This window comes from Pleurodeles waltl, chromosome 6 (assembly GCF_031143425.1).
Source record: "Pleurodeles waltl isolate 20211129_DDA chromosome 6, aPleWal1.hap1.20221129, whole genome shotgun sequence".
In the NCBI taxonomy this organism is placed as follows: Eukaryota; Metazoa; Chordata; class Amphibia; order Caudata; family Salamandridae; genus Pleurodeles; species Pleurodeles waltl.
The window spans coordinates 1134185548-1134210487 of record NC_090445.1 but is presented as its reverse complement, the minus strand read 5'-3'; the positions used below and the strand labels follow the sequence as shown (position 1 = coordinate 1134210487).

The 24940-nt window shown below is 44.8% G+C and overlaps 1 protein-coding gene across 5 annotated transcripts in view; it reads right to left on the bottom strand.

Annotated features, from left to right (window-relative positions):
* Positions 1–24940, bottom strand: part of PPIH (peptidylprolyl isomerase H) — a 166364-nt gene that overhangs the window by 43635 nt on the left and 97789 nt on the right. For all 5 annotated transcript variants that reach the window (XM_069240333.1, XM_069240331.1, XM_069240332.1 and 2 more), the window contains 4 exons: positions 23083–23125; positions 12461–12553; positions 10084–10171; positions 7172–7212 (listed from right to left, as the gene is read on the bottom strand). In XM_069240333.1, the coding sequence (XP_069096434.1) occupies positions 7172–7212; positions 10084–10171; positions 12461–12553; positions 23083–23125 (265 nt within the window). The remainder of the gene's footprint in view (positions 1–7171; positions 7213–10083; positions 10172–12460; positions 12554–23082; positions 23126–24940) is intronic.

Sequence of the window (24940 nt, the reverse complement as noted above, 5' to 3'; positions counted from 1 at the left end):
ATAGTATATACAGAGCCAACCTCCTACAGCGAACCATAGAGTATGTAAATTATTTGAGGAAAACTCTGGGTGTTAATTTTGAATTTATACTGCAGGTCCGACCACCCTTTTGCGAATCAATCATGTATAACAAGGAGTTGGGTCGCCAAATAGAGATAGACTGGTAATTTCCAGTCCCCCATCATATTGGCCTCTTTGACAATGCTGCAGCGCAATTCGGTGCCTATTACCCGGTCTGTGAAGGATGTTACGGTCTTATCCAAGGAATGAAACCAGGGGCATGTCAGCGAAAGTGATAGGTTCTGAAAGATATAGAAATCGCATGAAGATCATTATCTTAATAAGTGCTATGTGACCTAATATGCTCAGGGGAGGGATCGCCATCGTGTCAGATCGCAATTGCTTGTTGCGTTAGCGGCCTCAGATGTGGGGTCCAGGTTAGGTCAGGAAGGAGCGCCACCCAGATACCCAAGTATCTGAAACTTAATCACCTAGTATTATTCCTTGCCAAGCAAAGCAGTCTTGTGTCGGTGCTAGAGGTACTAGTATCGACTTCGAAGGGTTCATTCGGAGCACAGATCACTCTTCGAAGCAGCGCAGCAGGTGGAGGGTATGAGGGTCACTACTGACTGGGTCTGCCAAGTACAGGAGTACGTGATCTGCATACAGCGCTATGTGGTCTTTATGATTGCGGTCTCATCTCCATCCCCTAAACAGAGAATCACAAAAGGCTCCACTGCCAGGGGAACAGGAAGGGGAGTGGGGGCAACCCTGTCGGGTACCACAGCCAATGGGAAAGGCCTGGGATAGGCTGCCATTGATCGGAACCCAGGATTTGGGGTTGACATACATCGCCTGTACCAATCTGCGAAACAGTGCTCCCATTTCGGTCCGCTTCAGCACTAGTTGTAAATAGTTCCAATCCACTGCATAGAACGCCTTCCCGAAATCCACAAATAATAATGTGAGATCCCAAAGCAGTCGATGGCGGTGGGCCAAGGCCATTTGGAGCTGACAAACAGTGGCACTTGCAGCGATTCACCATGAACCCACATTGGTCAGGGTGTATAAGGAGGGACAACACCCGTTTAAGACGGATTGCCAATACTGTGGCAAAGATTTTGATATCCTCATTTATGAGCGAGATGGGGCGATAGTCTACACACATACCCGGGAGGGAGGATGGGTCTTCGGGATCACCACTATGGTGGCTGTTTCCAACTCCGTTGGGAAGGCACTTGTTTGGTTAACCTCTACATAAAGGGTGAGAAGTCTAGGTATTAGGAACTCCCGAAATGTTGCATAGTGTTCGGCTGGGAAACAGTCAGGGTCCGGGGTTTTCCCAGGGCCAAAGTGGAAATCATCAATTGTATTTCGGCACTTGAGATGGGTTCATCAAGTATTTCTTTTTCAGGGATAGGTAGTGTAGGGAGAGCTACTGTGTTAATAATTTGTGCTGTGCAGTGAGGATCAACAGATGGGGGAGTAGTATCAACAGATCAATAGTATCCAAGCAACACTCCTGCCACCTCAGGGACTGTGTGAACCATGGCACCCCCAAAATCCACAATTTCAGGCATAATTCTGGATAATTGGTGTTTGGTTCCTTTTGGAGTTTGGCCGCTTCCATAAATTGATTGTGTATCTCCTCCTGAAGCAGTTTCAGTCAACAGGAGTTTGTCTCCCTCTGTTGTGCTGCCAGGATAGCCTCAAGCCAGGGAGCCTAGGCCTCTAACTAGTTGAGCTGTGACATGCGCAACCGCTCCTGGGAGCGCATGAACACTTTGGCTACGTCCTGGATCACCGCCTTACCAGATGCCCAAAGTGTTCCGGGAGATGGAACCAAACCATTGATAATGCCAAAGTAAGCCTATAGTTCAATCTGCAGATACTGAATGCAGGCTTTGTTTTGTTAATACCAGGCTCTGAGACCCCACAAGGGGCGGGCTTCTCTCCTGGCAGACCCCCATACCTAAGAGAAGGGGATGGGGTCAGAGATATCTGTTGGAAGAATTTGGACAGTGGTAAGAGCACCACATTCACTGGCAAGCGTAAGGATAAGATCTATTCTGGACTGTATGTGATCGGCCTGCTGAGGTATAGGTAAACTGTCGGAACCTCAGGTGCCATGTTCTTCACACATCACTCAACCCTAGAGATGCGAGCCAATTGGTTATGTGCTGTGCTGCAGAACACGGGGTGTATGGTGCACCTGACTTATCTTTCTCTGGGTCTGGGACCGTGCTAAAATCACTGCCCATGAATGTCAGCTCATGGGGTAAATCTAGTAGCAATTTTGTGAGATCTTGTAGACAAGCATGCACTGCTGCTGGGGGGCATAGATACTCCTTAAATTAAGCATACAACCCTCTATTGTTCCTGTCAGACTCTCACACCACGACCTTAACCACCACCAAAGGGAAGGAGTGCCGTAGGAGGACAGCCAGTCCCTTGGACAGACGGATAAAGCCAGCATGATGAACTTGGTCAAAGCCTCGTCAGGCCAGAAAGGTGTAGCACACCCCCATCAGGTGAGTTTCTTTCAGCATGAAAACACCTGGGTATTGTCGCTGGGCAAAGGTAAAGACTGCAGTACGTTTTATCTGGTCTAGGATGCTATTGACGTTCCAGGACTAAACTTGGAAGGGTTTTACCATATCAGGCTGGAAGTAATCCAGGGGGGACGAGCAATTAAACCTGGCCACAACTCTCAATGTCAAATCTGTGGATTTCTGTAATGGTGTATGTGCCCAAGAAATTGTGTCTGCCTGTTGAAGGTGTGTGTTCATATCTGTACGGACTTCAAGTAAAAAGTGTTGAACAATATCCCAACAAACAAAAGTATCAACTTGCCTTTCATCTTCCATCCCCCTTAACTCCCACCCCTCCCCATACTTACCCCCCCAGAAGCATCTGTCGCCCATATATAACCAACAATCTTTAGAAAGCAAAATATCAAACTATTGGATCGTGGATGACCCCTCCATAATGCAGAATAACAATTGGCGTTCATATCTCCCTAGACATACCACATCTGTTATATTCAATTAGCAGTCCCAGGGTTTTAGTTCCAGCAGCTACACTAAATTGTGGGACTTCGAGATAAGTTGGTATCCCTACTTGAGTTCACCCCATCAGGGGAGAGCCCCTCTGATAGTGCCTCTGAGTTCTGGGCGATCACTTCAGTGGCCCTTTCAACAGCTATAGGCCATGGCGAATCCCCTCGATATCCCAGCACCAGAGATATGGGTCTAGCTAGTTGGGATGACTTCCGTCTCCGGGAGCGTGTTTGTTTCCGTTGAGTCTTAGGCTTGTCTTCAGTGCAGTGTAAACTGGCCATAGAGGATTCAGGAGGGGGGCTGTGCCCAGGGCGGGCCAGTGGCAGTTTCTCTGTAATCCATGTCCAGGCTGCAGTTGGGGTTTTTAAGAACCAGGTATTATTATTGTAGACCACTCTGAGCCGAGCAGGGAAGAGGAGAAGATATGGTATCTCCATGGCTCTGAATGTCTACTTAACACTGAGCTAAGACCTGCGTTACTGCTGGACCTCCATAGTGTAGTCCGGGAACAGGAGGACTTTGGCACCCCCACAGCGAAGATCCCTGCAGGTTCGGGCTTCCTGTCGGAAGTTGAAAAAACTGACTATCACTGGCCTAGGAGATGCGCCCGGGGGAGGCCTCGCAGACAGTGTTAGGTGGGCCCGTTAAATTGCAAACCAGGGCGAAAGGCAGGTCTCTAGCATCCAGGTTCTGAACCAGCGCTCAAGGTACTCCACCACTGGTTGGGTCTGCATGGTTTCAGGGATGCCGATGATACGTATATGATTACACGATGATCGGTTTTCAGCATCCTCTGCAGGGCTATGCAGTTCCGAGGTACATGTCAGTTGGGCTTCTACCAGAGATTTAAGAGTTTTCATCTCCTACTCCACATCAGAGATTCGCTTTTCAGCTTCCGTGATCCTGGCTGATGGACTGCAGAGGTCTTGACACAAAAGCCCAACATCTACCCTGACTTCCCCTATCTTATTTTCAACCACCTCCCGCGATGACTGAATCTCCTGGAGGATCGTGACCAAATCGCCCGTCAACTGAGGCGCAGTTCAAGACTCCACTGGCGGGGCAGTGGTATACTGATCCAAACGTGTTTGGGCCGTGGAGGAGTGGCTGCCTTGTCTTTGCCCATGTCCAATACGATTCCAACCCAACATTTGTACTTCAACAGGTCAACTGTTCAAGCTCGCCTGCCAACCCTCTTGACTACACAAGCCCCTGAACTCCAGAGACACGGGTGCGATTTCTGAGGAACAGACCAATGTGCTCAGGCCAGGAAGGTTTATAGGGTGACCAGTTTGAGGGCACCCTTCAATATACCATCCAGAAAGGGGAGCATGGGGTACTACAGTACTTGCATTGTTCCTCAGGCCTGGACATGTCCTGCGTGCTCTAATTTCTCTGATCGTCATCCCAGCACCTCTCCCGACCTGACCCCAAGAGTGGTTCCAGGCAGCAGACTGGTCGCAACCTCTTACAGTAGTACTGTCACATGAAACCAGGGCCTATGGGGTGCCATCCACAGTTGAGGTGCATGGAAAAGTGCTCTACCGAGGCTTCCAACACATAGTGCGCCCAGGCCTTTGGTGGGAAAGTCCTCAGGTCATCATTAGTTCTGTGCCCTGATCTCTGCTTTGTAAGTTCTAGTTTTTTTTAACAGTGAATTTACAGGTCTCCCCCAGCAGGTGATCGCTGACTGCCCCAAGCTCAGAATATGTTGTGTCCCTGGTCCGATATGCATATCCTAAAGGGGGGCCACCATGACCTAGATACCCACAGTATCTTTGATGTCTCCTGTATCAGGGCTAGGTTGGGCACCGCTCTTCCCCACAGCTCAGGCGTTTCTTTCTCTTTCTCTCTTTGTGTGCTAGAGTCAGTCCCAAACCAGCCCGTGCATTAGACACACAATATATCACTGTTAAGGGTCGCCTAGGAGGTCCCTGGTGTTATTAATCAGGTATGGGGTTCCTCCCACAAAGTACGTCTTGCATTGTCCTCACCTGGTCTGGCCCACAGTCACTCTGCCAACCGGGCTGGCCATGACTCACCTGAAGGTTTAGTTTCTCAATGGCAGGTTCGGTCAGACCAGGGGAGGCAGCGGTCGGGAGGCACTCCCAATGAGGGCACAAACATAGCTGTAGTCTGCCTGTGCTCGTAGCAGGTTCCAGGTTGCCTCAGAAGCATCGCCTCCCCTCAGCCAGTCCCCTCATAGTAAGGAATGTCCATACTCTCAGGGAGGGGAGCACTTCTGAAGTGTGACTGCCATCTTGATGCCTCAGTCACCCCCCAAACCCCCAAAAAGGAAATTTCTACAAATTTTGTACAAAAAAAAAAAAAAAAGTCGAGAAGTGAAGGAGGTGATGTATGAGGCAGAAATTCATATCACTAGTGCAATCAAGGAATATCACAGTGATGTAGTAGAAACTGATAAGTCAAAATTGTAATGAGATGTGATTCATGCTCTCATTTGATCGTTCTTGAGCTACAAACCTCATATGTTTGTAGGAAAGAAGCATAATTTCCAAACTTCCAAACCACTGTGATTTGGGGGGGGGGCATTAAAACCAAGAACAATCAATTCAATCACAGTTTAGAAACACTTGCTCCAGCATAGATTTTATAATGCCAATTTCCCAAAAATATTCCAGAATGGAATTGAAACCAAAATGTTTCCATGTCGAAAATAACTTAAGTCTTACAAGTCTGAGCCTTCTAGCTTCCACTGAATTAAAATTAAGCTTAGTTTAATCTCTCTGCCCCCTTCATGAAAAGCCCCTACAAAAAAAAGGATATTGATCTTTTTAACAGTTTGAGGTACCATGCTTTCATTATTATAAATGAATAACTTTGGCTTCTGTTTGGATCAATATCAATTACCCCCGTTGGTCCTTTAGGCGCTTGCTTCAATATGTAATCAAATTACGATTTCTAATGCAGGATTCTTGAATTTTTGATCACAGCTGTAAATGAATTAACAGAAGTATGTAATAAACCTTTATAATGTGGCTACTGTTGCCACATGGCTTGTTCATGTCCATGAGGGACACAATACAAGTACCACAATAATGGAAACCAAAAAGTGTATCTGGTAGCCAATTAATTTCAATTTTTTGTATTCAATGAAAAAATGATCAACCATTCTAAATGGTAGTGAGTCTTTTGTATATTATTCAAGGCTTTAAACTGTTTTCAAATTACCATGACTTATCAATGAATGGCAACACTCACTAAATATTTTCCATATTGTATCTTCCAGGCAGTCAGAAACCATTAACGTAAATCAGATTTCATGATTTTATTAACAATGAATCACTTTTATTATTCACAGGCTGCCTTCATATTGCCTAAGTCGCTATTAACTCACCGAAATATTTTTGGTAACAGCTTCACAATCCAGCACTAAAAGACCCACAGGTGATATTTGCCATGGATGTCAATTTATGAGGGCCTGGGGTACCAGCTGCTTCACTTGCTATCCCCATGACTGAACTTGGCTCCTTGTCTCAGGAGTCATGAAGGCAGTAGCAGAGCGAAAGTTACTGGCCCTAAAGTCCTGATTATTATCTCTAGTTTCACAATATGCCCTGGGCTTTGACACTGCAGCAAATATGAGACTGTTGAGAAGCAAAGGATAGGATAATTGGTTAACCCCCGATATCAACCAGTGCCTGTTATTACTTTTTTTTTAAAAAATCCCTACCCACCTTGGAGAATCGACAAACATGATCTTTGCACTTTCTAAACACCTGATAAAAACGTATAAGCTTTTTGTTTTATCAAGTGATTAGATTCTGGATCCTTAATAGAGATCTCAGAGGTTCAAGGTCTTCAACTTGGCAGTTAAACATAGTGTTCAAAATCACACAGAGGTAAAGAGAATTAGATATGCTCTCATAGGATATGGATGCCCTCAAACAGAAATTTGCTGAGATGAGTGGAAAGTAATAGGTTTTATCTGGAGAAACTGTACCGATGTTCAGCTTGCACACGTTATGTTAGTTACAGGATACAACTCAGAAAAATGAAATCAAACAAAATATCTAGAAAATAAGTTAATGCCATTAAAACTTGCAATTTCCTTTGTTTTGGCATGTTAAATGGAATAAGAGCAAACTCACCTCTATTTTCCTCATTACAAGAAGTCCATCGATAATTTTACCTACGAGAAGAGACTTAAGTTACAGGTACATACATACAAAAGAGTTCAGCTCAAGATTGAACAATTCAGTTTGCATACATGTGTTAAACAATTGCATATGATAAAACTGTATACCTCTATTGAGATTCATAGCACACCAATACATTTTGAGAACAGTGCAACTGGATTTGCATTGCTGTCCAATGTTCTACCAAATTAATTCTATCTCGAACTTCACTCGTAAGAGAAATCTGCATTTATACACAAGGAGGACTAATTATATTCGATATACTTTGAGATAGTTGGGTGAATTAGAGAATCATACAGCGTGTGTTCATGTAGGGTACTTAATTATTGCTAATGTTATTTAACATCTCCATACAATCAATGTGGAAGTGGAAGTGATCTGCATGATATATTTTACAGTATTATGTAGCAATGTCACAATGTATTTGGTTGTATCCTTTATTCGCCAGCAAGCTGGCTCAGTCAGATACAGGTTCATCACAGTTAAGTGATGTAACCTGCTGAGCATGTTCTTGGATATCAGCAAAGACAATTCATCTATCCACATAACCCCTGGCTGCTCTTTTGTCTGTTTCAGTAAGCTACATAAGTGAATCAAATGCCCGGATGTCTCCACACAAATCTCATTCTAAGCTCAAAAAGCTGAGCATTAATTAAATTGGCTAATATTAATGCGGTATGAAGTGCTGTGTATATTGCTATGGGGATTATGTTGTGCTTCTTATCTTTTTGCTTTTGTGGCACAAGCCCCACAGATATCATTGTTATAAAACACTGTGACAACTCTCACTCCTTAAATAACTGGGGTAGGGCGGTTAGTCTCATACGGTGGGACAAGTATCACAAATTTTGGATTCCTCATCATATACGCCACTGAATGTTGTTTTCAGAACTACTTATATGACTGCAACACCCTGGCACTCTCAAGTGGCCTCAGTCACACACACTACTGCATGAGACCTACACCACGGCCAGCCGGCACCACCTTTGTTAACTAAAGGGTTGACAGACAAGGAAATCATCTCAGAGTGAGTCAAAATATGAAACAGGAAATTTGTGTGTATTAGGCCATCTTATATATAACTGTCGTATTTCTCAGTATGTGTCGCTCATGCTAGGAGCTGAAGCAGCAGAACATGAAAGTCTTATCAAGTATTTGGCCTTTTTACATCCTTGCCTAGAAAGTTCGGTGACACAGCACAAAGGATCCTGGACGGAAGAAAAAACAAACATTGCCTCCAAGTCAGGAATCGCCAACTTAGCATAAGATAATGCACTGAAAGAAATATAAACATACTTTTGAATAGCAAAAGACGTAAAAAACCACGTTGTTCAAGTGAAGACATCAACTGTAGTGGAATTCTGCAGTTCCAGTGACACAGCTGTGATTTTTGGCAGTAAAAACCGACTTACCTTAATGCTGGGTAATAAATGTGTCCATATGTTGAAGAACTTAAAAAAAATCACGTTTATCAACCAATCTGATTAAACTTGAGTGCATCTAGCACACGGTATGAAAGAGGCAAAAAAGACGATATTTCATGTAATATGCTGTAATGGGTTCTTTGCCTATATGGGCGGGATATTGGAATAATACTATAGGCCCCGGTTTTAGGTTGGATAAGTGCTTTATTGGTAGGTGTTTAAAGTTTCTTTTCCTCTTTTTGTTTTAGGTTTCTGGGTGGCTCGCTACTGTTGTTCATCCGGGTTCTTTTCCTTTCTTGTAGGTGTTCGGGTAGAGGTTCCCAAGCCAGTCTGTCCCTTGGTGGAGTAAGGTCAGTGCTTCTCTCCCGTGACGGCGGACCGGGTTCCCCAAAACAGAAAGAACGGAACAAGAGTAAGTGTAGAGGTAAAGGTATGGGGTTTAATAGGGTTAATAGGGGTGGTGGGAGGATGGGGTTGTGCAGGGTTGTGGTTGGGTATTTTTAATTTCTAGTACATTTCACCTTCCCGTGAACATTCTCCCTTTCTCTCCTCTTTAGTGTCTTTCTCTAGCTACGAGAGGGGTTTTATCACAGTGGGATTAGTTGTTTTGGGCTCAACAGACTTCCCCTTCTCTGCAGCACCTTCCCCACTCCTCCCTGTAGTTCCCTCACTCTTCCTCCCACCTTGTAACCATGCCGGCACAAAAGAAAGGCTTAGGTACGATCGTACCTGTGAATGCCACACCCCTCCTGGGACGTGGCGGGCCCCTTCGTGGTTTACGGCTTTCTCCTCGGTGTTCTCCTGATGCGGGAAGAGATCTTCCCCTTCCTCCGGCTCCTTCGGGTTCGGTTCGCGGGCTTCATGGGATCCTTCGTTCACCGGTGTCTTCTTCCTCTCGGTCCTTGACGGCAGGGTTCCTTCCTGCTTTTCCGACGACGCCTTCGGGTGTCCGTCTTCCATTTCAGGTCTGATTTTGACGCATTCAGCGTCTGATGTCACTCGCTCCAGTCTCTCTGAAGTGTCCCGGGGGTATGCTGTTGTCGGCTCCGGCTGATGGAGAGTAACCGAGGCGAGAGACGCCCGGTTACATATGCTCTCCCATCAAATACTCTACTGAAATATTTCAGAACCCTAGGGTGCATAGTGATCATTCCCAAGGAACAAAACCTGACGTCTAAATCGCTTAAGACCATCATCTGGTTTTCAATTAATGTGATTTCACAACAATGTCGCATAGCCACTGGACTCTTGGAAGAAACAGGAGGGAATGACTGTCTGCCAAACGCAAGGAAAAAGTAAATAAATCCAGATATCCCTGAGCTTGTCTCTTTATGAATCACAGCCTATGACTATTTTTTCCAAACTTAAAAAAACAAATCTGAGCTATTCTAGAAGACTGTCCGATACCATGGTCAAAATCAATGTCCTGGTCATACTCACCAAAAACAACATGTTTCCCATCAAGCCAATCACACTTGGAGCAGGTTATAAAAAACTGACAACCATTTGTTCCTGGACCACTGTTAGCCTGTTGATAAATTCAAAGCAGATTATTCTCCAATGTGCAACAGAAGTAAATCAAAAGCTATTTTGCATTATAATATTTTTGCACAAAACACACTTTTTGATCAAGCATGCAAGGAGAGTAGCAAGGTGTCCAAAATGCACAAAAACCGTTACACCTACTCAAGTCCTAGCCAGTAAGTAACATTCACAAATTCGAATAGGCAAACGTGCAGAGGCTTTCAGGACAACTTTGACCATCAGACCCTGTGTACATAATGGCATTTTCAAGCATTAAAAAACAAGCTCATCTAAGTGAATGGATATGTCAGGCAGTAATCCTATAAACTTGCTTGCAGCTAAAAAAACAAGTGAATGCTTATATGAGGCAACCAACGCAGAAGCAACGTTTTATGGGTCATGACGAGGAGCAGAGCACAAGGGGTTTGTGTCAATGGGCTGCGGCAGTATTCTGGCTAGTGCAGCCATGCACAGGTACTACTTTGATTGGAAGATTGCTGATGAACGAGATAAAGGTCACTTGCCATTTGCACCAATGGAAGGCAACAGAGGGTACGTGGAATCCATGAAATAACTGGGACCCCGGGAGAAATCGGAAATGAATTTTACTCTGGGAAGATTACCTGATCCTGCCCTTTCCTTTTTTCATTGCTGCGTACCTCTTAAAAAGAGATGCAATAATATGGAGAAGGCTATACTGTCATTTTTGCTCCAGCTGGAGCATTACACACTGAGAAATGCGTACTGCTCCTCTGGTGTTTGCTGCTGGGATCTGACTGTTACTTATTTAGAGGACTGACATACTCAGCCTAGTCTATGAGTTTGAATGAGCATTCAATGTCAAACCTAACTTGTACCGGAGCTCTTCGGTCTCTCCTGATTTTTTCATTCTACTGGGACTCATGTTGCCTGGCCTGTGCCTTCTGTTTTGGCTTTAACCATTCCGGACTCTGCACTGCTGCTCTTTATGTTACGATTCCCCACCTGCCAAATTACGCTCAACTGCCCTTTTACACAGTCCCCAGCTTCTTCTGCAGCACAAGGAATTTTGATCACATCACTCCCACGCTGGCATCTCAAAACTATCTAAATCTTGCGGCACAAAGTAAAAGTTGCACTGCCTACATCACTTACGAGGCATTACGCAGCGACGCCCTAAATGTATTCACTACCAATATGTCCTTGTGGGAAAAACGGCATCTTGTGAGAACCCTGCGAGGCAGGATATCTAGCCTTAAAGGGCAGCTGTATAATGGCGGATGTACAGCCTTGGAAAAACATCTTGGATTTAAGGCCTGCGAGCTCTCACGTTAGGCCCTAGATCAGCTCAGATCTAAGGACCCACAATGGACGCCACAAAACACTGCAAAACTCACCTATCAAAATAATGTGAAAATGAAGAAAGGCCTGGCAGATCCATCAACAGGATGCACAAACTAAAGGCTGGAATTCCAACACAGGGCAACGATGTAACAGAGGGCATTACAGCTGATCATAAAGTCATTTGCATTCTACCATGAAGAGAAGGAGACTAGATGATAAGTTCATGCAGGTTTGGAAGGGAATCAAACATGGGCATAGCTGGACTGCTCAGGATTCAGTTTTAACCTGTTAACTGCTAAGAAAAAATGACGTTAGGAAAACAGCCCTGCTACGCTGGACATCCAAGGAGCCCATATGAAGTGGCACCGAGCATACATACACAACCAATAAACGACTCCACCTGGCAGGAAAAAATCTACACAAACGACTTCAACAGACTACTGGAAATCAAAGGTTGCAAAAGAGGATAATGTTAGGCAGCAAGCCTTCACAGGGTAAGCATCTATGACCTGAAACAGCATCCTGCCGCAGATCGGAGTGCCGACTTCTCTACTCCATATCAGAAACGAGCTAAACGCACCATTTTCTAGGAGCAACTCAACTATCACTGAAAAAGCACACATTGCCTAATCACCGTAGTGCTATCCTCTAGCAGGATATTTAAGTGAGGGAGCACAAACTCGCAACCACATCAAACTCGCATTTCATCACTTGCTCTCAGGTGGTCTTCATTTTAGAGATTCTGCCCTAAGTGAGTGCCACAATGCAGAGACGTAACAGAAACAGCCAAGTGCTGTACATAAACGTGCAGGTTTACAAATTCTTAAACATTCTGGGCCAGGAACACCCATGCACAATGAATGCTCGCTTTACTGAAATACACAGTCCGGACAGTGGGATAACTGCTGTCCATAACATAATCAAAAAAGGAACACAAGCAAAGATAATTTGTTCTTCATTATTTTCTCACCATGGAAAGAAGGCCAGGAGCGGAATGTTTTAATTTAAAGTTTTCATCTGCAAATGGACCCCTGTATATACTGGCAACCCCTGTGCCATCTCCCTGTAAAATAAAAATAAAAAAAACACAGATTTTTTTTTATCAGTAATGTTCGAAATGATGTCCAACACATTGTGCAATATCAAATATTTCCAGAATTTGTGAAAGTGCATAGATTGCAAGAATAATGAAAGGACTCTAAGCATCACATAAAACCCCAAAGAAGAACAGCAAGAGGGAATAGTAAATCAGCCATAAAAAGAGGACATTTCACTTAAACTAGAGGGAAATATTTCAAAAGTCTGATCAACAGCATTCCTGCGAAATGCGACTCATTCCTGATTTTCTAGCAGAATTTCACACTCTGGGTTTGCCCAGTCCCAACTGCACATCTCTGATGATGCACCTCATTTTTGATACTAGATTTATCCAGTGCTATTCCAGTCGTAAATGCACAACTCCAATGACGCACCTCATTCCCAATACCAGGTTCATACTAGTCCCAACTCCACTGATCTTCTGATGCACTTAGTTTGCGATATAGACCTGTACCCTCTTGTTCCAGTCCAAAATACATAGATCTGCACAAGGAAGTTGATGCCGGCTTCGGGAAGTGGATGAGATTTACCACAGAATATATTAATACAGACCTTGCCTGTCTTGTAAAGCGAGTGAGTATCACCACATGATGGAATTTGAATTCCGACTTGATTTGGAAAAGGTATACAGACTAATTTATAGAATACGCGATTAACACACTGATTATTAACTGATGCTTGATACGGCACGAGTGTCTATGTTATGACCTTGGAGACATTCACAAATTGATACATCCAGAGTTACACGAATGTTCTCGCATAGGCTCATTCATGCATGACTATGATTTATGGTAGTGTATCATTGGCCCACTCTGTGACATTGGAAATCCGGGTGAGTGTTATTTACTATTTCTCCAAAGCACAAAGTGAGGCCCACGAAGCGGTGTCTAATGGCCGTTGCATTGATTCTGTGCAGCTATTTTGAACTCACTTCTAATTCCCCTGCCACGCTACGGAGTCTTAGTCCCTAAAGAAGTATAATGGGCAAAAGGATAGCTCCAGGAGACTCTGCCATTACCACGTCCCCCGTCAAAGCAACCAGCATTGATAAAAATCGCTGGGGGCTGGACATTCACTGCTGCACAGCCCCTCATGTATTGCTATTACAGCCCGTTCCCAGGGACGGTTTGGCGGTCAAGTCCATGCCATGTCCTTGACACCTGCTTCTGATGCTGCTGTGGCGCGTGTCCGAAGGAATCTTTCCGGACCTCTAGAATAGTCAAACGGCGTCGACGGTACCATGTGGCCTAGACAATTTCAACTCCTCCCTCACACAGCCCCCTTACAGTTCTGGGTTCACTAGAGCATACCAGTCTCTGCATGGAGGGGTCGGCATCTAAACCATCTTGGGCAGTAGATCTAAAGGAGGTCTGTCTTGGGAAAATTAAAGATATTGTGCAAATGGAACTATCCCTATATTAGCGCGGCTTGCTGATATTGAAAAGGGGCTCAGCGTCATCCGACTACAGAGCCAAGTATCCTAAGCTAATAGTGCAGCTTCCACAGGTGACCAGGACAATATTTCTAAATGACTAGTCAAACTGGCTTTGGAAGGTCCAGTTGCAATGCATGGCACAATTACGTTTACTTCACATACTGATTTTTCAAACAGCCCTGATAAACAGACAAGTGAGGCAAGTTCTTCAAGCACCGCTGTTAGAAATGGGGTCTCTGGTTGGCAATTAGTATGCACACAGTCCAAGCAGGGAACCTCACTCTAGTCAGGTAAGGGAGATAACCTCTGCTCACCCCTTGGTAATTTTAGTAGAGAGGCACTAACCAAAGGCAAAGGTAGACCATCAGGGGGATTAACAACATGGGTAAGCACTGTACTAACCTGTAAGGTTAACGAAATATCAATACCCTCCAATGACGTGCTGTGTATTTCATTGGTCTTCGTGTTCCTAACAGCTTATATTTACAATGTGTACCTAAAGCCAGGAGGGAATCATAGTGATTTTCTCACTATTGCGCTGTTGAAGTCACATATGGTAATTACCCCGGTGGGGTTGGGGGGGGGGGGGGGGGGGGGGGGAAATGAAGTTTGTAGGTGGGGACTTCATTTGCCAATTTGAGCCCCTGGGTGACAGTGAAGAACCACTCACTTAAGTTGAAGATAATGTGTGGTGAATCCCTAAGCTGGCAATAGCACCAATAAAAATGGTCACCCCTGGCATTACAAATCCATGCCCTAATGATGAAGAAAGGCTTAACAACTGGGAATGGCAAAAAAAAAAACAGTGTTCGACAAGGAAGGGAGGCACACACACAATCTTATTACTTGTGCAAGCCTCATAGATTATACATTGGTGGATGTAAGGGCCTGGCCATTTGTGATTGATATGTTTGTTACACCTAGACTAGACAGAGACCACAATGCCCTGTCCTTGATGTCGAGCTCCGGGCCAACTGTATGATGGTTGGCTCTAGTGAACCATTTGACCGTAGACTGCGAGTATCCATCAATATGCTCCAAGTGAAGTGGTCCACTATGGCCTACTCACAGGAGTTGATGGGGGAAGTTTATACCCTTGTTGCAGGTAGCTTGGAGGAGCTCCTCTCATTGGACTGGATTACAGGCCAGGGGCTGCTGGGAAAAAGCTAGCACTATTAACAATAGGTTATATGCAGGGTAAAAAGGAATACTTCTATGTGGCCACAAAAAGGGCCTCTAGGAGGAGGACTCCCCAGTACTAGTACAATAGAGCCTGTAAGAAAGTTAGGTTTGTCCGCATGTCTGCTATCAAACTACACAGCAGGGGGGGTGGAGATCTTTAAGAAGACTATTAAATCTGCCAAAAGAAATTAGAAATTGAGGATGTGGGAAGGTCTACTGGATGCAGCAGCAAAGGTGATCAGTGCATCTTTTGGAATCGGGTCTCAACGGGAAGTAAAGAGGGTGTGAGTCCAATGTTTCTGCCACTGGATGTGTTGACCACTTCTCCAGTCTCTATTCTGTGCAGGATGTTAAGAGCCCTCCTCAGCTACCCGGACAGGTTAATAATCAAGCGGAGGGGATATGGAGGTAGCAGTGTAAATTTTGAACCGATTTCACTGCAGGGAGTCAGAACCGCAATCACCAAGGTAGTCTGTAATAAAGCTCCTAGGCTGGACAAAGTACCATGGGATCTGTATTTAAGTGAAATTGATGTCTGAGGCCCTTACTTTGTTCTGATGTTTAATGCTACTATGGCAATGGCACCACTTCCACCGACCTGGGCTGGGTCTGAGATAATACCTATCCATAAGTAGGGCTCCCCATATTACCCATGCAGCTATAGACCGATATAGACCTATGGCCCGATAAGCCTAATTGATTTTTCCAAAAAACTGTTGGGTAAAATTCTCCTAGAGAGGATCCATGCCTGGATGGGCGAGAAAGAGATTACACTACAGAAGAGTTTCTAGGAATGCACCAGTTCAGGTGGAAAAGGTCTTCCAATTTCAATTGATATTTTGGGAAAGGGTATTCCTGGGAGGTGGCCAGCTTTATGTTGCCTTTATTGACATGCATTCGGCGTTTGACCTAGTTCCTAGGTCAACGCTATGGCAGGTATTGGCATACAAAAAGGTGTCCCCTATGCTCTGCTGGCCGTTATAATAAGGCTTCATAGCCACAATTTTCCCCCAAGTCTTTTGTGGTCCAAAGCTTTAGATGACAGATTCCCCATTCTGTGAATAGAGGAGTAAGGGAGGGTTGTGTCCTTGCCCCAAACCTCTTTAGGCTTTATGTCAATGATTTGATTTCTTTTCTGAATCACTGTGATGGTGATGCCCCGTCTGGCTGACGTAAAGGCTCCTGCCTTAATGTTTGCTGATGATACCTTCTTAATATCAAAATCGCCTCTGGGCCTACAGAATGTTTTACACCACTTTGTGAATTTTTCCAGCCTGAGGGGACTAGAAATAAATGTGGCCAAAACTAATTTATGGTCTTAAATCCCTGCTACTCCACCAGACCCAACCCTAAGCTCCTAGGGGGTCCCTTTGGACCGTGTACACACTTTTGATTATCTCGGGTTGACACTTACTGAAGAGCTAGAAAGGTGCTGTCACATAGAAAAGTGTGGGCTTAAACTAATGTGATACAGTGGGGCACTGATTAGAACCCAGCTAAGAATCCACTTCCGCCCAGTTAAACCAGTGATCCAAATCTATAAACCGCAATCCTTAGGAGCATCCCTTTATGAAGCGGAGCTCTGAGGGCACAAGGACATGGCTAAATTGCTAGTTGTTGAGAACCAATTTCTACTCCAATTGCTGGGGCTACCTATCAGTACACCACTGCTTCCCCTCAGGCTTGACATGGGACATAAGCCGATCTCTGAGGGGGTGGGGTCAGGCCCATCTTTTATTGGAGACGTTTTTGGCCACTTCCTGAGCTTCAGTCTAATTGTGACGGGGTGAAGGAGGTCCTAGGTATCACTGGCTTAGGAAGCCTACCCTGGATCTAGTACAAAAAGACACACTGGTTAAGATGGGTAGCGGAATCCTATGGTCAGACCCCCAAGTGGTTTCTGTAATTGATAAATCAACCCTAAAGGGAATGTATTGGCAGTATAAAATGAGCCAACTGCAGGCCTAACCCACTTTGATTGACGCTTTCCTCCAGATAAAGGATGATTACAAACTGAACAGTTTCTTCATGTGGTTGAGCCTCTTCTAGCAAGAAAGCTGTATCAACAGTTTCGGTATAACATGTTACTGCATGTCCCCTTTACTGCGAAATGGGCCAGCATGCGTGTTTCAGTCAGGTGAGGGTTGTCCTTTTTGTGAGGTCATCAAAAAAAACAGAAGGACAGAAGGGCATGTTTTGTTCTTTTGTCCAGCTTACTCAAAGGGCTGGGGAAAATGGATAGTTCCTGTCTGTCGGATAATAGGCGTTAGGGAACATCTAACTGCTCTTCATATTTTGAAAACAGATGTCAGGCAATGTGTTTTTTGCTGTCTCCCACTATTTGTTATTTATGTGGAGGTCTAGACAAAAAGTGTGCCTGCAAACAGGTGTTTCAGGTAATTGATGCAGAATGTTCTGGGTGCTATGTTTCCTTGAAGCTGTAGCTCTACTTCTGATGGAGGAGGTACTCGTTCACTCTCCCTGCAATTTCTACATATACTATGTGTTTGGAAGGAAAATTAACTGTTATATTTTAATTATTTATTATTCTATTGATTTTAATGCTTTAATGGTATTGGTATTGTACTTGCTTTAAAAGCCATATCGCCGAAATAAAGATTAAATAATTGAATTAAGTGGTTTTGCTCTGCTCCAAGTGCTTGTTTAACTGGTGACAATTCTTTTTAACTTTCAAAGATAGAAGGTTTAGGAGAAGCAGCAAAATGTTTGTCCCTGCTGCTTGGAGTATATACAGCTGGCAGATGAACACAGCCGGTCTCTTTCTTGTGTGCATAAATCAATAGAGTCTAACGGGAGGTGACAGAAATCAAAGCTCCACTCACATCTATAAGCAGGTATGACTCAGTCCTACAAACCACGCCCTCCGGAAGGAACTCCACCGGGGAAAACAAATGTTGGGATGTAAAGACAGACCGACAACCCAGACATAAAGCACTGCTAAATTACAGCACATACAGATTCTGTTTTAAAGTGAATGGCGATTCTAGTTCAAATGGTAATTCCAAATGAAACCGGCACCTATAATCATTTGGGAAATACAACTGGAATAAAACGCAACACTTCATTAAAGATTCGAAACCCCTATGCCAGTTTATAGATCATGCTTAAACTCTTTTTTTAATAGATCAATTTTAATTTACAAAATGGACATACATCCCAGATAGCTGAAACAGAACAAGCTGCACTTTGTTTTTAGTGAAGATTAATCTAATACATTAAATGTGCTTCTAGGGGTAACGTCTAGTAATTGAAACACGTTTTCATTGACATAAAACACACCCTTTTAAGCGTATCGGTTGGTAATAGATCAAGTACAGTGGTATTCGTGACGATAGTCCTACAATTAAGGCTCTCGGGTGGACTAAACTCAGAAAAACAGCGTTCTCATCCACACCATAAAGCACGATCGCACACATGGAGAGGGAAATTATAATACCGAATTGCAGAAAATCGTCACTATCTCCAAAGCCTTGTAAATGTTTAACATACAAACTTCTTTACAAGAAAGATACTCAGTTTACTGACATCATTATTTCACATTTTTTACGTTTAGATTTACTAAAGGCCTTCTTGTATTAAAGGGCCTTTTCCAACTGCAACTCATATCTTAGGGGATGTAGATAAAGTAGAATGCTTCATTTGTAAACAGTCTGATCAAAACTATCATCATCCATACAAGTGAAAAACTGAAACAATAGCCTAATTGGCCACCGTCGATTTTTTTTCATCACACAGAACATGACCAATAAACAACTTAATAGGAAGTATGTCACCGTCGTGTAAGTCATCGGGGGTGCTAAGGTAGTAAGATATTGAAAAGGACCTGCAAAAACAGGACCATGTCTGCTAAAATCAAGACTCACACAGATACCCTGGTACTAAGGGATGCTGACGGTGCCAGGGAAGACCTGACAGAAGCTCTGGTGAATGTGTGCTGTGGCTCAAATGCTCATAAAGGGGTGTAACTTTACTTCTCAGACCATGGGACTCTCCTCACCAAGTATGAGCGCTATCCAAAGCGTCTGGAAAAGGTATGATGGCTTACCAGAAGAGTTATCACTAAGTGCTGCTCCAAATGCAAATACATTTGAATGGAAACCATAGAAAGCCAGGACTTACTAGACCACAGCACCAAGATCATATGAGGGGCCGCAGGGGCTGGTCTCTAAAATAACACCAAACCCGACTGAGAGTATCTTAGGAAGCACCCGAGCTGGCGGGTCGTGAGCCGATGGGGCCAGCTGCGCCTGGCCACGCAATGAAGCGCCCGAGGCTGGGCCTCAGCCCTGGAAAGAGGCCTCGAGGCCCGCGCGCGTTCCCCACGACGCACTGCCTCCACAGACGGACTGGAGGAAGGAACGGAGCAGCAGAGCCGCTGGGTCGGCAGCTGGTGGTGCCTGGAGGTGCTGTGAACCCTGGAGGCGTGGCTGAGGGCCGCGGTGGCACCCTCTGTGCGACTTGCCCAGCAAGGAGAGGCCGGGTTGGAGCAGGGGTGCGCCCGCCACCTGCCAGAGTGTGCCAGGCTGGAGGGCACTGTTATACACGGACTAGTGTCCTGACACCGGAGGCCTACATATGGCAGTGGGGCCTACATTACTTGGGAGATGGAGCTGACGCTGCGCGCCCCTGGGTAGCGGCCTGTGCCGCAGGAGGATTGGGTCGGCCTGTGCCACAGGAGGATTGTGTTGCCCTGCGGCAGCGACACACTTTCCTGCCCGAATGATGAGCGGAAAGGAGTCAGAAAACCCACAAACACGGAGGAGCATCTGCAAACCATTGATCAGCACCCAGGTGAGCACGGCGCTTAACACACATTGCAGCGCCCCTCTCACCTCCTCAGGGTTGGAGGGTAAATAATTGGTGCCCGGCGGCTCTCACAGGGCCTCAGGGAGGCCTTTCCTGGACTACCACCTGGGTAGGTTTCGGTCAGCACTGTGGAACGCAACACCTCAAAATTGTCCCAGATCTCCCTCGGATCTCCATCTCTGGGCCTAAACACCCTCCCATGTGCCCCAGGCTGAACTGGACATTTGTAAAGCGCACTCTGGTGGCGGGAGAGGTTGACCAGCAGTAGGTGGGAAGAAGTGCCTGGCACCATCAATTGTACTGGCCTGAAAGTGAAACGAGGCCGGGCTGCCCCTCATTACTAAAGGCAGCACACAATCAACCTGTGACAGTCTATATTACGGGGCCTTACCGCTTACGGGACTGCACTGTCATGTCAGGGGGCCCCACACTTATGCATATTCACATGGGACGGCAAGAAACCACAACTTCCCCAACACCTGATGTAATGCCCCAAAGCACAAGGAAGTGTGCGGTCCCCAGGTCTTGCGATACTAACAAGCGGCCCAACTCTGCTACGTGGAACTTCCAGATGATGGAGAAACATTGGACCTTCATGGACCAAGCTGTGGCTGGCTCGCATATCTGGAGGGAGATCTGGCTACCAAAACAGTACAGGGTCTCTATTCCTCTCTCATCACGAGCGCAACAGTACACGTTTGGGACGTGGTTGTGACTAAGGTGGGCCTTACTACCTTCCCCTTTTCTATGACTCTGATCACGGCTAACACTGAATTTACCCCCAGACTGCACCTCTATCGCTTCAAACGATGGCATGAAGGGGCATGTAAGGGCTTGGGCTCCCTCTTTGATGAGGATAGGTTAATTCCCTTTGAGAACCTCAAAGCTAATTACTCCCTGTCTGGCCTAGACTATGTTCACTACTACTGCGCCATTGGGCAATGGGCCCTACGACGGGCATCAGGGGAGAGCGCAAGCTTCTTCCATTTGAGAAATGGCTGGTCCTGAAGACAGATGACCGACGACTTGTCTCAGACCTCTACCGATTGTTGGATGGGACCTAACTCTTAACTAAGACCAAAAGCCAATTATGATGGGAGTCAGAACTGGGTAGGCCCCTCTCCACAAAAGAGTGGAGTGATATTTACTATAGAGCACACCACACATCTCACTCTGGAGCGGGACAGAAACAGCCTATAAAATTGCCTCCTATTGGTATCTTACCCCACAAAGGCTCCACTGATGGGTGGCTCACAAATCTACAGACTGCTGGAGGGGCTGTGGAAATCATGGCACTTTATGACACTTCTTGTGGCACTGCTCCAAGCTCATCCTCTTCTGGGACCAGGTCCTTGACGACACATGACTGTGCTTTTAAGACTTCCATCCCACAATTACCGGCCTACACGACATTAGGACTCCCTAATGCTTTGACCTATCCTTTACATTCATGTAAAGGTCGGCAGATGGCCCTCGCGATTAGTGCTGCTCAACGGGTTATACTAGCACTATGGGGTACAGCTCACATACTTGATCATACTGGCTGGTTGCACAGATTGTGGCTCTTTTTAGGTATGGAGCCATTGGCTATAGTGGTAGAACCAAATCTGGCTAAATACACGGATAGATGGGCCCCCTTCATGAAACTTCTCTTAAGGGAGTTCAGAGAGCTGACCTGCTCAAGTTACCTCCGGGTCCTACACCTACTCCCCGGTATACCGTTGAGTGGGAATGCTGAAAAGACCGGGGACCCGACACTACCCACTATCTGAATCTGATGCCAGTTACTGTCTGTTGTCAATCATATTGCTACAAACAGGAAGGGGAATTGGGGGCGTATGGGATGAATTTCTTTTGTTAATAATGTTACTTAGTACCTCTTCCACGCCACCGGCCCCAGGGTTGTAGGCATGTGGCTGTGTAGATGACTTACAACAATTCTATTTTATGGTACAGCTAGACCCTTGCGTGGTAGGCTAAATGTTGTGTTCAGATGCATGAGGTACCCAATAATAATAATTGTTCCAAAATAACACCAAAGGTGTGGTCTTCGTTTTTGATACTGGCTTCAGAAAAACCTAACATCCTCTCCTCGTAGAGCTGATGTTAGTATTCCTTGGACCTTGAATGTGCAGCATTTGTAACACTATTTGTGCACTGGTACGCTCTACAGGGGCCGAGACCATGGAACTGTGCTTCACATGTCCAGCAAGGTTTGATCATCATTTTCTTGCCTGTGGTTTAGAGAAAAGAAATCCCAACAAAATTTTACCAACTGATGTTAGACTTGAAAGACTATCAGGACAAACTCTAGAGTTAGCCTTTCTAGGCTCCTCTAGGCATGCCCCCCAAATGCAAGGACAGGTGAAACCTTAGAAATGAGCCTGGAGTGAGGATTAACAAGCACCATGGAATCACTTAAGGTGTGAACGTAGCAAAAGCAAGCTGCATGCTAACCCACAACATGCTTTCATTTCCAAGCTAACTGGCTGTGACCATGTTACTGGAATGTAAAAAAAAAAAACGGGTCTTCAGAGGAGAAAGAGCCCTACCCAATGCCTGTTTTTTGGATGAAAATGTGAAGGTGATGAAGAAATGGTGCAGTCGATTCATGATCACTCCCTCTTACAAGCACTTCCCCCAAGAGACTCACACATAATGGCTCTTGACCTAGAAGCAGAAGCATGACGTTAGAGGAAAGAAAAAAAAGACTGTGCTATCACAAAGACAACAGAATAAGCAGAACAATTCTTAAGAAGCACATAATACACAACACTATGTCCAAAGTAAACAAAAAGACAGGACCAAAAGTGAGGTGGGCATGCTGGTGGCAGGGCAGTAGCAGGACCGCACATAGCTCTCACGCTTTAGCACTGCAAGAACCAAGGACTTCAGCTGTGAAAGGCTACTTTTGTATGCTCTCATGCAAGAAGAGATGTTCTACCAGTAGAGATTTAGCTCGGGGGAATGCAGGAGTATGTTCTTACATGTAAGTTTGAGTTTGGAAGATTCAGCAGCTATTTTCTAAAGAACAGCGTATCATCACCTACATTTACAAAGTCCCCTCCTTGGATCATGAAGTCCTTTATGACCCTGAAAGAAATGGAAAATATTGTCACACAAATACTCTACAATTAAAGCAGTGAAACAAGAAAAAGGCACTTTGTTAGCCACTATATTATATGCAATTAGGCAAGCTGGCTACTAATCGAGTCCAAAATTAAAAGTTTCATATCCTGTCTCAGTTAGAACGAAAAAAGCGTAAAGGTTTAGGCGTCACTATTGTTCTACCAAGCCACATACTAAAAACCATGCACAGGAACATAGAACTCACACATGGAGTACAGATGACAATAAGGAGGACACATGAGCTCTAACAAATAGCGTACATGTTTATTAGAATTTTTAAAATTGTTTTTATTCGCTTTCATTGAAAAACGAGCAATACAACAGATCAGATCTTAACGCAGTCTTGATCTTGTTGTTTAGTATAGTTCCTATAAAAGTAACTCCATACAAAACTTATCAATATATGCGTAGGTGGTTCAATGTCAGCAACATCAACCCGTATATCTCTACAGCAGGATGATTCAGGGATCAGTTTATTATATAGTTCACGTTGATTACAGTATGTAACCTCCGAAAGCCACTGTTTTGTCTTAGTGACACGGCCACATCCCCAGTGCTTCATCACCAATCATTTGGCTAACTTTAGAGCAATTAAAGTTAGTACTAGAGTACTAGAACCGTGAATTCGCAGTTAGTACAAGGGATTTTCTTCACCCAACCCAGTAATGCCACCAGTAGAGACGTTCGCATAGAAACCTCAATTAGTTGGATACAGACGAAGACCTTACTTCAGAAAGTGAGGATCTGCGGATAGCTCCAAGTTAAAAGAAACAAAAACTCAGTAGCCTCCGCAACACAGCGTTCACATTTAGAATTATCTTTTCAATCCCCACCTATGGAGTGCTTCTGGCGTATAGTATACTCTATTAATGTAATGATAATAGATTAATCATAATCAACTACTAGGCAGGAGCTCCCTAGTTTGTGTGCAGCAGTATTCCCATACCTTATCAGTTAAGGGAGCACCTACGTCTGTCTCCCAGGTCACTCTGGAAGGATTGTCCCCAACAGGCATTTTGGCTTGTGCATCAAAGTATAGCATTGCAATAAATTTTTTTGGTTTTGCCTGACCAAGAGCGGTCTCCAAAGGTCAAAACCTGTCAGGATCCAATGGGAAATTTACTGTCTGCTTTTTATGTGTCGATTTGAGATGGAAATATAAAGAAGTGTCTAGAGGAGTGACCGTCGAGGATGCTTGAAGGTTGCCTATAATGATAAATTCACCCTTTTTGTATAAATCCTCCGGGTGAGTAGCGCGCTTAAGAAATTTGACTGATTGATTGATACGTATGCATGTATCATCCTCATCTTTCTTGGGTTATTCAACCCTCATACATTCCATGCTAATGATCTACAGCTTCTTTTTCTCTGGTGGGTTAGGTGCCATGCACATGTACCATAACCTCAGCTGTGGACGAGATAGCTACTATGGGGCACTGCCCATGGGCCTGTGTTCACCCACCACCAGCCTCAACCAGCTGCTGAGTAAACCCCCCTCCACCCTCCCATTAACAGTTGCAACTCATAATGTCACTGGAAGTGCAGTCACTGTAACAGGATCAATACATTTACAAAAATCACACTTACAATGTCTGGGGTGGGGCGGCAACCAAATCTTCATATGCGGACCTACATTCCAGCCTGGAAAGTTAAGCATTATAAAGACTGATCAATCGCAGGGAGCAGAATTCACTTCTATATTACGCAATGCTTTATAGTGCTCTTAGTGTGTTGTCTACACACTTGACATAGTGATGTCACGGTTAGTTTTCTGCTTGT